This window comes from Petaurus breviceps, unplaced genomic scaffold (assembly GCF_028583685.1).
Source record: "Petaurus breviceps papuanus isolate PSGF00001 unplaced genomic scaffold, PetGlider_PUasm1.0 90919, whole genome shotgun sequence".
Lineage (NCBI taxonomy): Eukaryota > Metazoa > Chordata > Mammalia > Diprotodontia > Petauridae > Petaurus > Petaurus breviceps.
In genome coordinates this window covers 1,368,910-1,383,512 of record NW_027187378.1, presented here as the reverse complement: position 1 = coordinate 1,383,512, position 14,603 = coordinate 1,368,910, and the positions used below count along the sequence as shown (strand labels likewise).

Sequence of the window (14,603 nt, the reverse complement as noted above, 5' to 3'; positions counted from 1 at the left end):
GAGGGGGAGCTTAGTTTTAAATTCATCAGATATTTTTCGCACGGGGTCTGGTGGATAGATTTTATAAAACTTTTGTTTAATGTCGTTGTGGGTCCTTTTTTATTGTCCGATGTCAGGCATATCAAAAAAACACCCCCCCCCCCGCCTGCCAAAAGCCCACCTCAATTCATGCAAATAACTAGATGCTCTATGCTTGTAGTCCTTTACTGGGCAAGACCACCTCTTTGAGTTACAGATTCAATCAGTCAATTAAATGTGTAAACTAGGTGTGAGTAGTTCCCAGAAAGCTCTATGGAATCAACCAACTAATCAAAGGTATAAATTAGGTACAATAGTGAAGTGCTTTGCAGCTCCAGGGAAGAAACCAGACAAGGAAATGTATTGGGAACTGAAAGAATCAGACATACCTCTAGGGCTAGGCATATCAAAAAAACAGATTTGAGTAGGATAGCAGTTAAAATTTGGGAGTACTTTGAGGATCCACACCCTTACATTTATAACCAGAGGGCAATAAAAATGGTGAGGAGTGAGGCCAGAGGGAGACAACCCTTTGCCAAAAGTGGTCTTCTGCAACCTAAGGTCAGACCAGACCCTAGGTCACATCCAGCCCTATATACTCAGACATTTTGCCATTGCTTCCTCCACACAATCCCCTCACACCCTACCTCTTGTTCAAATCAATACTATCATACTACTATTCCTACAAAAAAGTGTCAATTGACTGCCCCATGGATCACAATTCCAGGGACTCCCCAGCCATTCCCTTCCCTGGCAATCACTTCCATATGTGTGTTGTCTTCCTGCATTCGAATGTAAATTGTGAGTTTGTGGGCTGTCTCACTTTTGTACTTGTATCTCTTATGAGTTTACTGGATACAGAGAAGTCCCAGATGAGTAAATTCCTCCTACCAATTCAGGTCAGCACTTTCTCTGTAACTTAAGAGTCTTCAAGTGCCTGGAGCGCTCACAAAACCAGAATGTGCTAGAGCTAAGATTTAAATGCAGGTCTTCCTGGCTCCAGAGCCGCCTCTCACTCATAATGAGCACTGAATATATTTTTTTCATCATTCATTTGCCATTTTTTTTTCATTCTGTTATTTCCAATCCACCACAGTCATTCTCTGGACAGAGAAAACAGAGGCAACATGAGAGATAAGACAGTTGTGCCTTCTTTCTTTCTGCCATCAGTCATCACTGACCCTTCCACCTATTGGGCGTTTCTGAGCTGCAGAGCTCCTGGTACTGCCCTCAGTGTCCTGACGATGCCTAGGTACTCTTCCCACTGACTACTCTTGCCATTTCTTCTCTAGATATGGACCTCATGGTCCATCCCAAGGGGATGTCTTCTCCAGCAATGCAGACTACAGCCCATGTGATCTTGCACAACCTGTGTGTTCTTGTCTGTGTCTTCCCAGAAATTCACTGCAGTACACCCATATATTGCTTTTCCATTGGTACTCAGGGCTTATGACCAGGCCATCTTTTGTATTGATACATGTATTTGATGATATGCTTTACACTTGTCCTCCTTTGTAATTATTTGTTTGGACTGTGTTGCAGTTGGCATAAGGAAAGAAAAGTTCTTAAATTTAGAACTACAGAAAAAGTGACCTAGGATACTTCGGGAGATTGTGTGGTCCTGCTGACTGGAGATCTTGGAGAAAAGGGTTGGAAACCAATTAGGAGGATACTGTAGGAAGAATTCTCTTCAGATATAGTTTGGACTAGACGGCCCCTGAAGTCCCTTCCAATTATGAAATTCTAAGATTCCTCTTCTCACATATTCTATATTTTAATTAAATTAGACTAATCTAGATCTCCTTTTTTCACTCTTGTGATCTCCAATTTGTGTACTTCTGATCATGTGGCTCCTCCACTTGTACAATGGGCTTCAGCATATGCAGAAATGCTCTCATTTCTTCAAGGGCAACCCTAGGTATCATACCTCCAATGAAACTTTTCCTGATCTGTAAGCTGAAAATGACCTCTTATTTCCTTTTCAAAGATTAAAAATATTTTCATAAGATGTAAATTAAAAAAAAAACCCACCATATTTTTAAATTGGCCAAATGGAGTTAACTTTCTTTTCTTTGAAAAAAGACCAGTTCAGAAGATAATTACTGTTATTTGACTTTATTGTTAATGCCTGGACATTTTAAAAGTCACTTCCCCTTGGAACACTTTGGCTTGAGAAAAATAGAAGAAAAAAAATCTGGCCCAGTTACATCACCTGTTTAGGGATTTTATGGCATTAGATTGAGAAAAATCTTTTTCATGTACACACTTGTACTATATTTTTGATGTTACAATGTACTTAAACAATGATGAAGTGATTCATGGTGCAATCTCTTTTTGATTCACTGTGTAGACTTAAGAAAGTGCTGAGACTCATCAGAAAAGTAAAATTTGGTTTGGCTCAGCTGATTATGTCCAATTTGATAGTAAATATAAGGAAATCTGCATATATGTATATAGATATATATCTATATAAATATGTGAAAACATTTTAAAATTTTTTTTCTAAGAAATGCTTACACTACATGCAGGTTACCATAGCAATAACACTGCTAATTCCTTGATCCTTATTTCTTTTCTGGAGAAATGTGATTGTACAAAAAGGTATAGAACTCAAAGAGCATGGTACTTACCACAATTTGGCTTTCCCACAATGCAACGAAGGCGAATCCCTCTTTTTACAAAATAGGCTGTTATATGAAGCCCATATCCTATAAGACAATGAAAAAATAATCTTCAGGCTTGAAAACATTATTTCAGAACAGACATTCATTTCAGACTCAGTTTCTTGGGATAGTTCTATAATTGACCTAGTTACCTCATTTACAAAATGACAAACAAGTAAAGCTGAAAGAATACTTCTGGGGCCTACACTTCAGAAGCAAAATAATGAATTAAATTGTCTGCTGCTTAGGTTAGGCATTAAACATTGTTTAGAAACATAGTCCTTATGGCAGGTTGTCTGCTTCAAATATAGAACTTCTGTTTGCTTACAAATAGAACAGTCTGTCACTTTCCTGTCAGATACCAGGTATACTTTCCAATAAAAAATAAAGCTTCAAGATAATCTGTTAGAAGATGTCCAAGAGAGATGAGGCATAGGGACAACTCTTCTTCCACTATACAAACAGATTCAGATAAAAAGTCCCCAAATTCAGAAAACTCATCATCAACTAGAAAATAAGTGAGAAAAAAAAAAACATAAAATTTTCAGTCCCAGAATCCTATATACACCTCGGTGAATCAACTAGCTAAGTTTGATTTGGAGATTGGGGGAGCTGTAGCAGGTTTCCAAACAAATAGGAACTCTGGGGATGATGGAAGGTAGTATAATGGCCACTGCCATCCTAGGTGGGCAGAGTGGGATGATATTCTCTCCCATAGAGAACTTTGTGTTTGGTTTTTAAAACACTGGTTCACTGATTGTCAATCTAAGAAGGTGTTAGTAAAATTATATTGAGAGGGCCACAACTGGGCTAATAAGGGTGCTTCTGTTCCATTGAAAATCTAAGATAGCCCTAAAAATTCCCACTCTATTTGACAAGCCCTCTATCCCCCTAGCTGTTGGCTTGTTACACACAGGTTTTGTGTCCATATTTGGAGGATGGTTAAAGAAAAAGTCCTCCCTGGGCAAGAGTTGCAGGACCAGAGGCTGTGTACCAGTTACCTGGGTTTAGAAAGCTAATGGACATTGATATAAAGATTATTATAGGATGGAATGCTGAGAATCAGTCTTCTTTCAATGACTCATGGGCCAGCTGCAGGCATGAATCGGACCCAGGGTACAGTAATATGCAAAACCTTAACATTTTTTATCATTAATGGAAATATTCAAGTGTGATTTGATCATGATGACATCAGTATTTCAGAATCTCAAATGCTGTTGCAAATTTAAATACTGGATTCTGGAACTTTAACATGTAACATTCTTTTTTTTTTCTTTACAACCAGTTCATCTTAAAAGTTTATTTTCATCAATAAGTATAATTTTCCTGAAATTTTATTTCCTTGTTTACAAAAGAAAAAAAAGGATCATCTTTAGTTGGAACTCTGTTTTCACCTCTTATTATGATCAGAATTTAATATTATTACAACTACTTTAAAGTTATCATGAGTTCTTATGGATACTGTGATTGATTTATTTAACTATCCTGTTCAGCCCAATACAGAAGAGTCCCCAAAGGCAACAAAGGAGCACCCTAAATTCTACTGGGTGTTTTGGGAAAGAGTGCTCTTGCTTAGATAGAGGTAGGTGAAATATTATCTGTTTAGGTCTCAGCCCTGGTGGCTGATCACAGCAACTGAACTGTGAATATGGATATTATGAATTCTTAGGAATTGCTTTTAGTATTTTCTATGCAAGTTACTATGGGTACAACTAAATGGAAGCCCTTGGAGTTATCTGAACCATTCTACATCACTAATATAAAAAAAAGTCTGGTTCCATGATGGAAGTGAAAGATATCTCCTCTTTAGTAAGGAAAAAGAAGAAGGATAGAGTAATTGGTTATAGAAATTCCCCTTATAATAATAACCTACGTGGCCAGAAGAAGATGGATGACACCCAGTGACTAAAAGTGGAATACTGGAAGTTAAAATAAAGTAATTGTGCTGATTGGTGTAGTCCCTCCTGATCATGTCAAATGGTAGATCAGAGAATCCAGGCACTATGTGAGTGGTTTGGAGTTACTGATCTTACCAATGGTTCTTTCTCCATTCCTACTGCTGAGATCAGGCAGACACAGAGGGTCTGTAGCACTGGATTTACTTCAGAGACTTGTTATAATGTGAAAAGTTAATATAGACTTTTAAGTGAGAAATGCTTCAGAAGGGATGTATATAGGAAAGAGCACCATACTGTGTGTCAGGAGAGCTATGTTCTAGTATCAGTTATGCCATTACCTAGTTTGAGGTCCTGAGCAGTTACCTCACCAATGTACACTTACTAGTTTCCTCATCTATAAAATAAGGGTGTTATACTTCACAAGCCCTAAGGACTCATTTGTCTTTAAATATACTTTATGATCTCAATTTTATTAAACATCTTACTATATTTAAAGAAGAAAACTGAAGAAAATTACCAGAAGTTTTTTTTCACTTTGACAATCACAATCATTCTAAAATATTTTCAGTGAAAGCAAACATTAAAACTTTCTTTCCTAAAAAATTGTTGATGTAACATATAATCCCTTTTGTTGATGATGCAGGAAAAAAGATCCCAATTGCAACTATTAAAAGATTATTTACAGATTTAGTGAAATGATACAAAACTTCCTAAAACACATATCTATAGTACTAGAAGAATAGATCTCATTCAGGTCATGTGGTTTCCTTCTGACGAAAAGGTCAAAGAAAATGTGCTAATCTTTTGCACTGCTTGGATTTCTGTAAAGAAGATACTTTGTTTATGAAGTAATTTTAAGAATAGAAATATTTTATATTTGTTTATTTGTCTTGTTGCTTTGGCATATGTTGTAAGACATAAATCAGTTGGCTACGAACTAACAAAATCACTGGGTCAAAACTGATTTGCAATAGCAAGGGTTTATAATGGTTTTCCCCATGATACAGAAAAAACATGAAATATGCAGTACTTTTCTAGGTGACCCAACCTCTGGGTTTGGTGCATTAAATGCTCTGTGCAATTAAAACTCATATGATATGTTAATACATATCATACTTTTGAGATGCTATCAAAATTATTCATTTCAATTTACCCCAATTGATGAAAATCTTCCATTTTACTTCCAGTAAAGGGACAAATGAAAAAAAAATATTTTTTTTTGTATTTTAATCCTGGAAATCTGTAATTTACTATGTAAGTGGAAAATAGCATTTAAATTCTATGAAATCTGTTTTACCTCTCTGGTTTGGTAGGCATAAACTGGAGTTTTACTATGAGAGTATAAATATTCAGCACATATCAGTAAAAGGTAGTAATTCAACATGATTTCTCACCGAAACTATAAATGCAAAAGATTTGCACATTTTCTTTGACCTTTTTGTCAGAAGGTAACCACATGACCTGAATGAAATCTACTTGGTAGTATTGTAGATGTATGTGTGTGCATGTGTGTGTGAGTTGTGTGTGTGTGTGTTTTGGGGGGAAGGGGAAAGTAAGGCAATTGGGGTTAAATAATTTGCCCAAGGTCACATAGCTAGTAAGTGTCAAGTGTCTCAGGCTGCATTTGAACTCAGATACTCCTGATTCCAGGGCTAGTGCTCTATTCACTGAGCCATCTAGCTGCCCCATAGATGTGTGTTTTAGGAAATTTTTTCTCACTTCACTAAATCTGCAAATAATCTTTTAATAGTTTCAACTGGCATCTCTTTCATTCATTATCAACAAAATGGATTATATATTACATCAACAATTTTTTTAAGAGAGAAAATTTTTAATGTTGATTTCACTGAAAATATTTTAGAAAGATTGTGATTGTCAAAGTGAAAAAAAAACTATTGGCAATTTCTTTAGTTTTCTTCTTTAAATATAGGAATATATTTAATAAAATTGAGACCATAAAAGACCTTACTATAATACCTAAAATATGACCCAATATTACGGACTACAATGCAATTCAACTCAACAATTGTTCACTAAAATCCTATTATACTACAGTGACTAAGACAGGTATTGGAAATAAAGACAAAAAGGAAATAGTTCCTGCCCTTAAGGAGTTTACATTCTACAAAGATAGCATTATTTAGTAGAGATGCTAAAGGATTTAATTCTTAAAATGGCTTCTTTTGATTCGTGTATTTCAGTCTTTGATTAATACCAGGTATAAGCACAATATAAATTTAATATATAAAATATTTATACTTGGCCATCAAATGCTACCATTCGTTTGCAGAAGCATAATGGTAAATCTTTAAAGAGAGTTAAAATGTAGGTATGCATATCATTTCTCATGAGCATGTATGCAATCAAGTAACTACTTAAAAACCTTACAAAGAATCATGGTTCATCTACTAATTACCAATGATAAAGAAAGAGTTCTAACCTTATCTTTCCTAAAAACCAAGAGCAAAGAAGTCATATTGTTTACCTATGCTAAAGCTATGCTTTGCTGTTTTCCAGGTAGATGTAGAGATAGCAAGGCCCTGTCTCCTATCTTTCCTTGGCTCTGCAAAGTCCTATTCTTGGCTGCTGAATTAAGGATCTGGGTTGAAAATGTTTTAGCAACAAGGAAATGCATGATTGAAATGTTAAACTCAAGTGCTACACTGGTGCCCACAAAAAGCAAAAACCACTTTAAAGAAGATCTTCAGCTAGCTGGAGAAAAAAAAAATGGGAAAAAATACAGACAAGAGTCATGGAGAATGAGATGGCATAGATGGGCTTGTAATTTGCATAAAAGGAGGCAATAATCACATTGATGAGATCATAGATCCATTAAAGTATCAAAGTAATTTTATGCAAGTTACAACCTTTCTGAGGCTATTTTCTCATCTGTAAAATGGAGATAATAACACCTGTGTACTATATACCTTACCTCACTGGGTAGTTCTGATGCAATTGCTTTGCAGATGTGGTGTTGAGTAGAAAGCTGATTGTGGAGGCCCTGGGTTCATACCTAGCTCTGTTACATACAGTACCACCACAGGGGTCTTGGACTTCACTGATTTGGGCTTTGCTATCCTCATACGTAAAATTAAGGGTCTGGATTAGATGATCTCTAAAATCTTCTCTTCTCGATCTAAATCTGTGATCCATAAAGCAGTACTCAAATAAGTCTTATTATGAATATTTTATTTTAGAAGGTGATTCTGGTACAACCATGGATTCTCTAAATAATGAGATTTTCCAGTACTGGTTAGAACACATTATTTCTTTTATAAGCATCATTAACTATCACAGATTAACTCTTTCCCCTGCTATAGGGTATCCCCAAAATCTTAGTATAGCTCTAATCTCTACATCATCTAACCTTTAACATCTTAGCACTGCACTAAAACTTAGGGGACACCAGAGTTCAAATCCAGCCTCAGACACAACACAAAAAGTAGCCGTGTGACCTTGGGCAAGTCAATTAACCCCAATTGCCCTCCAAAAAGCAAAAAAAAAACAAACCCAAAACTTAGGGGACACCCTAAATTAACTCTTCATTCCCTCTACCTTTCTACTCATCATTTTTCAATTACTACAATACAAATGAAGGCTGATCACTAAGTAAAATCTTACCTAGTTTAATAAATTGTTCAGAAAGGAACATTTAACGTCTAAGAAAAGGGAGGAAAATTATGTTTATAACTGGTATGCAAAAGCAAACAATTAATAAATATAGTAATAAGTTTGTTAGCTTTTTAGAAATTTCATATTCTGATGAAAATTATGTTTTTATTGGTGGTTCAAAAATTCATTAACAGAGAAGCTAAAACTCTAAATGGGACTTGAACAAATTCCATTCAAGCTTAGAGAGACTGTAGTTTACTTTTAAGCAGTAATGTGCTCCAGTGAGTAATGCATTTTAAGGGAGTGGTAATTTGCCCCGGTTGTTATATTTCATGGTCCCAGGATACTGAGAGGAAATATCAGACACTGGGTTTTTACTGTAAAACTATCCAGCATCACTTGTTTTCCAGTGGACTCACAGCCAAGTTGACTTGAGCTTCCACAAAGCTGCCAAGTAGAGTCTGTGGTACAGTGCATAACAGGAGAAAGCCCTCTCCCACGGCTATTAGAGACCATTCATCTGGGAGCCTGGGAAAATGCCTCTGACTGACGAAGTTATCTGGAGTAGCCTGGCAGGTGTTTGCTTCCCAGCAAGTTCTGGCACCTGCATGACTCCCTTGCTGAATCCAGCAAAGTCTTCTACAAAGCCACAAGGCAAGCTCAAGGAGGCCAACTGTTTGCCCAAAACATGTCTCTATTTGAGATGGTCTCTTAATCAAAAGGACAATTTTTATAAATCAATTTTCCTAAATATGATTTTTCTTGCTTGTCATCTTCAAATAATATGAAAGTTTTAGTGAGGAGCTGTGCAGTGTGGAGGATAGAGGATCCTCTTTGAGGTCAGAAATACCTGGATTGAAGCCTTGCTTCTTATGGAGCCTAGATATTTGACCAATGCCAAGTCTTAATCGCTTAGTGCCTCAGGCAACTCTGAGACTATAAGTGATTGATGAATTGCTGATCTGTACTTGCTGACAGAGTTTTTACACCATGAGTTAATGTACTAATAAAATCATAGATCTGGAGCTGCCCATCAAGAAATTATTTTTAAAATTTAAACTATTGTTGAATGAAAGGGCAGATTTATGCTAATGAAAACACACAATGGCTAGAAAACAGATGATTTTCAGACTAAATAATAAACACAATTTAAAAAAATTAAGTTTGAGTTATGGATGCTTATATTTTTAGCAAATGCAAGTTCATTAAAAGCAGATTAAGTTATTTTAGATGTGTTAAAAGAATACCAAATTGTCTTCTTTGGCAGTCAAGACTAATCCTAATAATAATGGTCTACAATTTTGATGCGCAGAGACACTTGATTTTATGCCTATTTAATGCATTTGTTTGTTTTCAAGCCCAATTCATGGTATTTTATTTTCTACTCTGAAACTGCTAGGATATGGTGTTTTTTTGTGGCTATGTCTTATGTTATTTAATGGGTGAAGAAAGGAATAATCAGACAAAATGATTTTGACATTTCTGAAGAGACAGTAAATTTTCAAAAAGCTTTCCTACACAATTACATTCAATATGCCAAAATGTGAAATCACATGCCCACTCTCTATCCCTACACCAAAATAAATTCCAGTAGACTTGATGTATAAGTACATTTAGTGAGCTTAGAGAGATTTCATTTAGAAAAAAATAAAGTTGTAATTCTTTATGAATAGAAACTCCTTTCACAATTGTTTTCAGATAAGTGCTCAAAGGGAAATTTCAATTTAGGACAGCCTAGAAGAAAATGCTGAAAATCCTAAAGTTCCTAACTTGAAGTAAGAAGACAGAGTAAGAATGTGATGCACTTTGGATGAGTTGACTTAATGACTTGTTTGTAGAATCTGGAAGGCATTCGTGTGGACTTCACTATAGAAGTATTGCTGGATTAAGAAGAATTTAGTGGCAGCTGTGGCTGTGGAAATCAGTCAATGAGCATTTATTTATCTCTTATTATATGCCAGTCATTTTGCTAAGGGGATTCACAAAGAAAAAGCAAAAATAGTCTCTATTCTCAAGTGATTTACATTCCAATATGAGAGATAACATATACATAGATTGATACATCTAAGATAAAAACAAGTAGGTGGAAAGTATCTTGGAAGAGAAAACACTAGTAGTGGTGGAATTAAGGGGCACGACCAGAAGGGGCCCCTGCAGAAGCTGGCACTTGAATTAAGTCTGAAAGGAAGCTAGGGGTTATATAAGGCAGAAGTTATTAGGGAAAGCATTCCAGGCACAGAGGAAAGCAAGATCAAAAAGCAGAGACCAGAGATGAAGCATCACGTATGAAGAACAAGAAGTTGGCCCGTATGGCTAGACCATAAAGTATATGCAGGGGAAAATTGTGATTAAAGCTTGATAGAAGGGTTCAGCATGTGAAATACTTTAAATGCCACACAGAAGAGTTTGTATGTGAACTAGAGGTAATGAGGAACCACTGGGGGTTAAAAGAGGCATGGTCAGACATATACTTTAGGAAAAGTGTGTTTGTATCTGCATGGAAGAAGATGGATTATAGTAGGGAGAAAAATGGGGTAGGGCGTCCAGTTAGAATTCACTGCAATAGTCTAGAAAGAGGTGGACATATGTGAGAGTTGCAGAGAAAAAATTACATTATTTAGTGACTGACTGGATATGTTGGAGGGGCAAGAGAGGAACTAAGGATGACAAAGGCTGTTTCAAACATAGTTGATTAGAGGGATGAATAACAGGGAAATCTGGAAGAGAGGGTTAGACATTTCTGTTTGGGACATGTTGAGTTTGAGATGCTTTAGTAGATTCAGGCTGAATTAGCAACTTAAATTTAAGAAATTGGAATGAAATAAGACATGAGTAACCCATCTAACGTGTAACAAAAGCATATTACCTTAGCCATACTGAGTTAGTATATTCAAATGATGGAAAAGATATCCAACAAAGTTATGGCCTCGATTTGGCTGAGTACAGTTTTGCTCTGGTGTTGGTCATGCTGTGGTTCTGGCTGTCCCTCATACTTGGAATATTCTCCCTCCTCATCTCCATCTCTTAGTTTCCCTGGCTTCCTTCAAGATATAGCTTAACTTTCACTTTCTAAAGGAGGTTTTTCCCAGTCCCTCTAGCTACTATTGCCTTGCCTTCTGTGATTATATTCCATCTATTCTGTACATGCCTTGTATGTATTTTGTTACTTATGTGTTGTCTCTCTCACTAGAATATGAGTTCCTTGAAGACAGACTACTTTTTGCCTTTAACTGAATGTCTAGCGCTTAGTCTAGTGCCTGGCACATAGGAATTAATAAATATTTATTGGAAAAATTGGAAATTGAAAGGTGGGTGTCCTTCAATTGGGGAATGGCTGAACAAGCTGTGGTATATGATTGTGATAGAATACTATTGTGCCATAAGAAATTATGAGCAGGATGTTTTCAGAAAAACCTGGAAAGACTTACATGAACTGCAAAGTGAAGTGAGAAAAACCAGGAGAACATTGGATACAATCACAGCAATGTGATGATCAATTTAGCTATTCTCAGCAACACAATGATCTAAGACAGTTCTGAAGGACCTGAAGAAAAATGCTAGCTACCTCTAGAGAAAGAACTGATAAAGTCTGAATGCAGGACAAATCATACTTTTAAAATTTCTTTATTTTTGGTTTTTTTTTTGGTCTGGGTTTTCTTTCACAACATGACTAATATGGAAATATGTTTTGCATGACTGCACATTTTTAAGCTATATCAGATTGTGTGCCTTCTTGATGAGGGGGGAAGGAAAGGAAGCAGATAATTTGGAATTCAAAATTTTTTTTAAAAAGAATGTTAAAAAATTTTACATGTAATTGGAAAAATCTTTTAAAAATAAAAATACTTGTTCACTGAGTGAGAGTTCTTGCCCTTCATGACTAGTCTACCTTAATACTTAGACAATCAGAAAGATATGTGAATTCCTCTAACTTTAGTCCCTTGAGACAATTCAATCTTGAGGACAATTTCAATATCTTTTAAGTGTAATGAAAAGCTAGCTAGACGAGCCTTAATGGGGTAGGGCCTTATGAAGCTGTTCTTGCCACAGACGCCTACGGGATATATGTGAGTTGTAATGTTTAACAGGCAGTCAGTGACATAGGTCTGGAGCTCTAGGTAGAGACTAGGGTTGAAATGGACAATGATTTGGGAATCAACTTGCACAGAGACGAAAATTAGATCTACCTGATTAGATCGCTAAGTGAGTGAGTAAAGAGAAAAATGGAAGACAGTCAAAGGCAGAGTCTTAAGGAATGTCTAGAGTTGGTGGGCAAGGCATGGTCAAAAATTCAGTAAAGGAAATTGAGAATGAGTGGACAATAGGAGAACTAAGAGAACAGAAAACTCAGAACGGAGAGAGTACCTAGGAAAAAAAGGAATTCAGAGTCAAATGCTGTACAAAAATCAAGGAGGATGATTGAATAAAGGCCATTAGATAAGGCAATTAAGACACCAATGGTAAATTTGAAGAGCAATTTCAGTTAAATGATGAGGATAGAAACCAGATAAAAGAGCATTTAGATGAGAAGAAATTGAAGGTAAAGAGGTAGCATAACACACATGGTATAGATGACTTCTTCAAGGATTTTAGCTGAGGTGGGGAAGAGAAACATACAATAATAACTAGCAGGGATGGTAGGCTCTAGCGGGGGATTTTTAAGATTGGGGGGAATACATGGTTATATTGGTATGCATTAGGAAGGAACCTATGGATGAGAAGAGACTGAAGATTAGAGATAGAATGGGAGTAAGGGTAAGGATACTCTGCTTGAGAAGACAAGAGAGGAGATCAAGAAGATCTGTAAAGGGGTTGACCCTGGCAAAGAGAAAGGTCGACTCATCATCGGATTGAAGGGAAGGAGTAGACAGTAGTAGATGATGTCTGAATGAAATAAGATGAGGAGGAGGGGAAATAGGTGTGCTGTTGGTGGTGAATAGTCTTGATTTTTTTGAGGTAGGGAGTGAACTATGGTGAGGTCCCTAAAACAGAAATTGGGGAAAGGGTTAGCATGGAAGAGATGGTTTGGCATAGCCAATGTAGTGAGTGGGAAATGGAATCTATTAGGGAGGAGTAATAATATTTCTTTGTTGCAAAGAGTGCCCAGTTGATGAGAGATAACAAAATTGTAGTGGACTCAATCAGCATGACTTTGTGATTTACTTCTGTTCCCTTCAGGAGCATGTGAATAGGAGGAAAGGAGATGGGTTGTGAAAATCATTTGGAGAGGTTTGGCAAGAAGTAATTGGTAGCAGGACAAGAAAACAATGCAGGATTCAAGAGATTTTTAGAGTATATGGCAGTACAGAATGGAACCCATTCAATTAATTAGGAAGAGAGAAGAATGTAGCTGGAATAGTACTAAGGAACAGAGGGGTTGGAAGTTATGGTGAGTATGAAAAGTAAGTTTAGGATAAGTAGGGCATAGGGAGAGATAGATAGGTTCAAGATCAATCAATCAATCAAACAGATTCAAATAGGTTCAATCAAACAGGAAAATGATTTTGAGGGGCAAAGAAATATAGCTATTCTGGGGGCTCTAGAATACAAAGACAAAAGCCCTAGTTTTGGATGCCATGGTAGAAAGCAATGTAAGTAGATCTGGGGAAAAAAATATGGCCTGAAAAGTTTTTTCACTTGTCTAAGAAATGTAGAATTCCAGAACTGGGTGTTGAGACAATTCATGTTCTTGAAGTAGTATAATCTTAGAAGATTTGGGCCACACTAATGTGGTCGAATGCCAAAATAAATAAATCAGTCAACTTAGAGAAAAAAAAATTGTCAGTAGTATTTGGGAAGGAATATAGATGCCTCTTCCCCCAAGGGTCAGACTGCATTTTTCACTTCTCAACTGGTTGTTCTTACCTCATATAAACACAGACCATGTATATGTGCATGCTACAAATTTCAATATTTATGTGCTCTGCCAGAAACAATGAGGTTTAACAGAAAAGGAAATAGAACGCTTAAATAATCTCATTTTAGAAAAAGAAGTAGAACAAGCTATAAATAAGCCCCCACTCTCCCCCGCCCCCAAAATCCCTAGGACCAGATGGAGTTACAAATGAATTCTACAAAAATTTAAGGAATAATTAATCCCAATATTATATAAACCATTTGAAAAAATAGGAAAGGGAGGCTTGCCCAATTTCTTTTCTATACCTAAGCCAGGGAGAGCAAAAACAGAGAAAGAAAACTATAGCCCAATTTCCCTAATGAATATCAGTGCAAAATTTTAAATAAAATACTAGCAAACAGCTTCTAGAAATATATCACAAACATTATAAACTATGACCAGGTAGAATTTATACCAGAAAAGCTAGGCTGGTTCAACATTAGGGAAACTGAGTTAGTCAATGAAAAAAAGGGAAAGCCCCCTGTCAGTTCTAGATTTGAGACTACATTACAAAGT

General features: G+C 36.3%; 1 protein-coding gene across 10 annotated transcripts in view; it reads right to left on the bottom strand.

Moving 5' to 3' along the window:
• The window catches only part of SLX4IP (SLX4 interacting protein), a 240,625-nt gene that overhangs the window by 61,857 nt on the left and 164,165 nt on the right, over positions 1-14,603 (bottom strand). For all 10 annotated transcript variants that reach the window (XR_011165949.1, XR_011165950.1, XM_069075413.1 and 7 more), the window contains exon 5: positions 2,649-2,726. Coding sequence is in view for 8 of the 10 variants with exons in the window: in XM_069075413.1 (XP_068931514.1) it covers positions 2,649-2,726 (78 nt within the window). In the remaining 2 variants the exon portion in view is untranslated. The remainder of the gene's footprint in view (positions 1-2,648; positions 2,727-14,603) is intronic.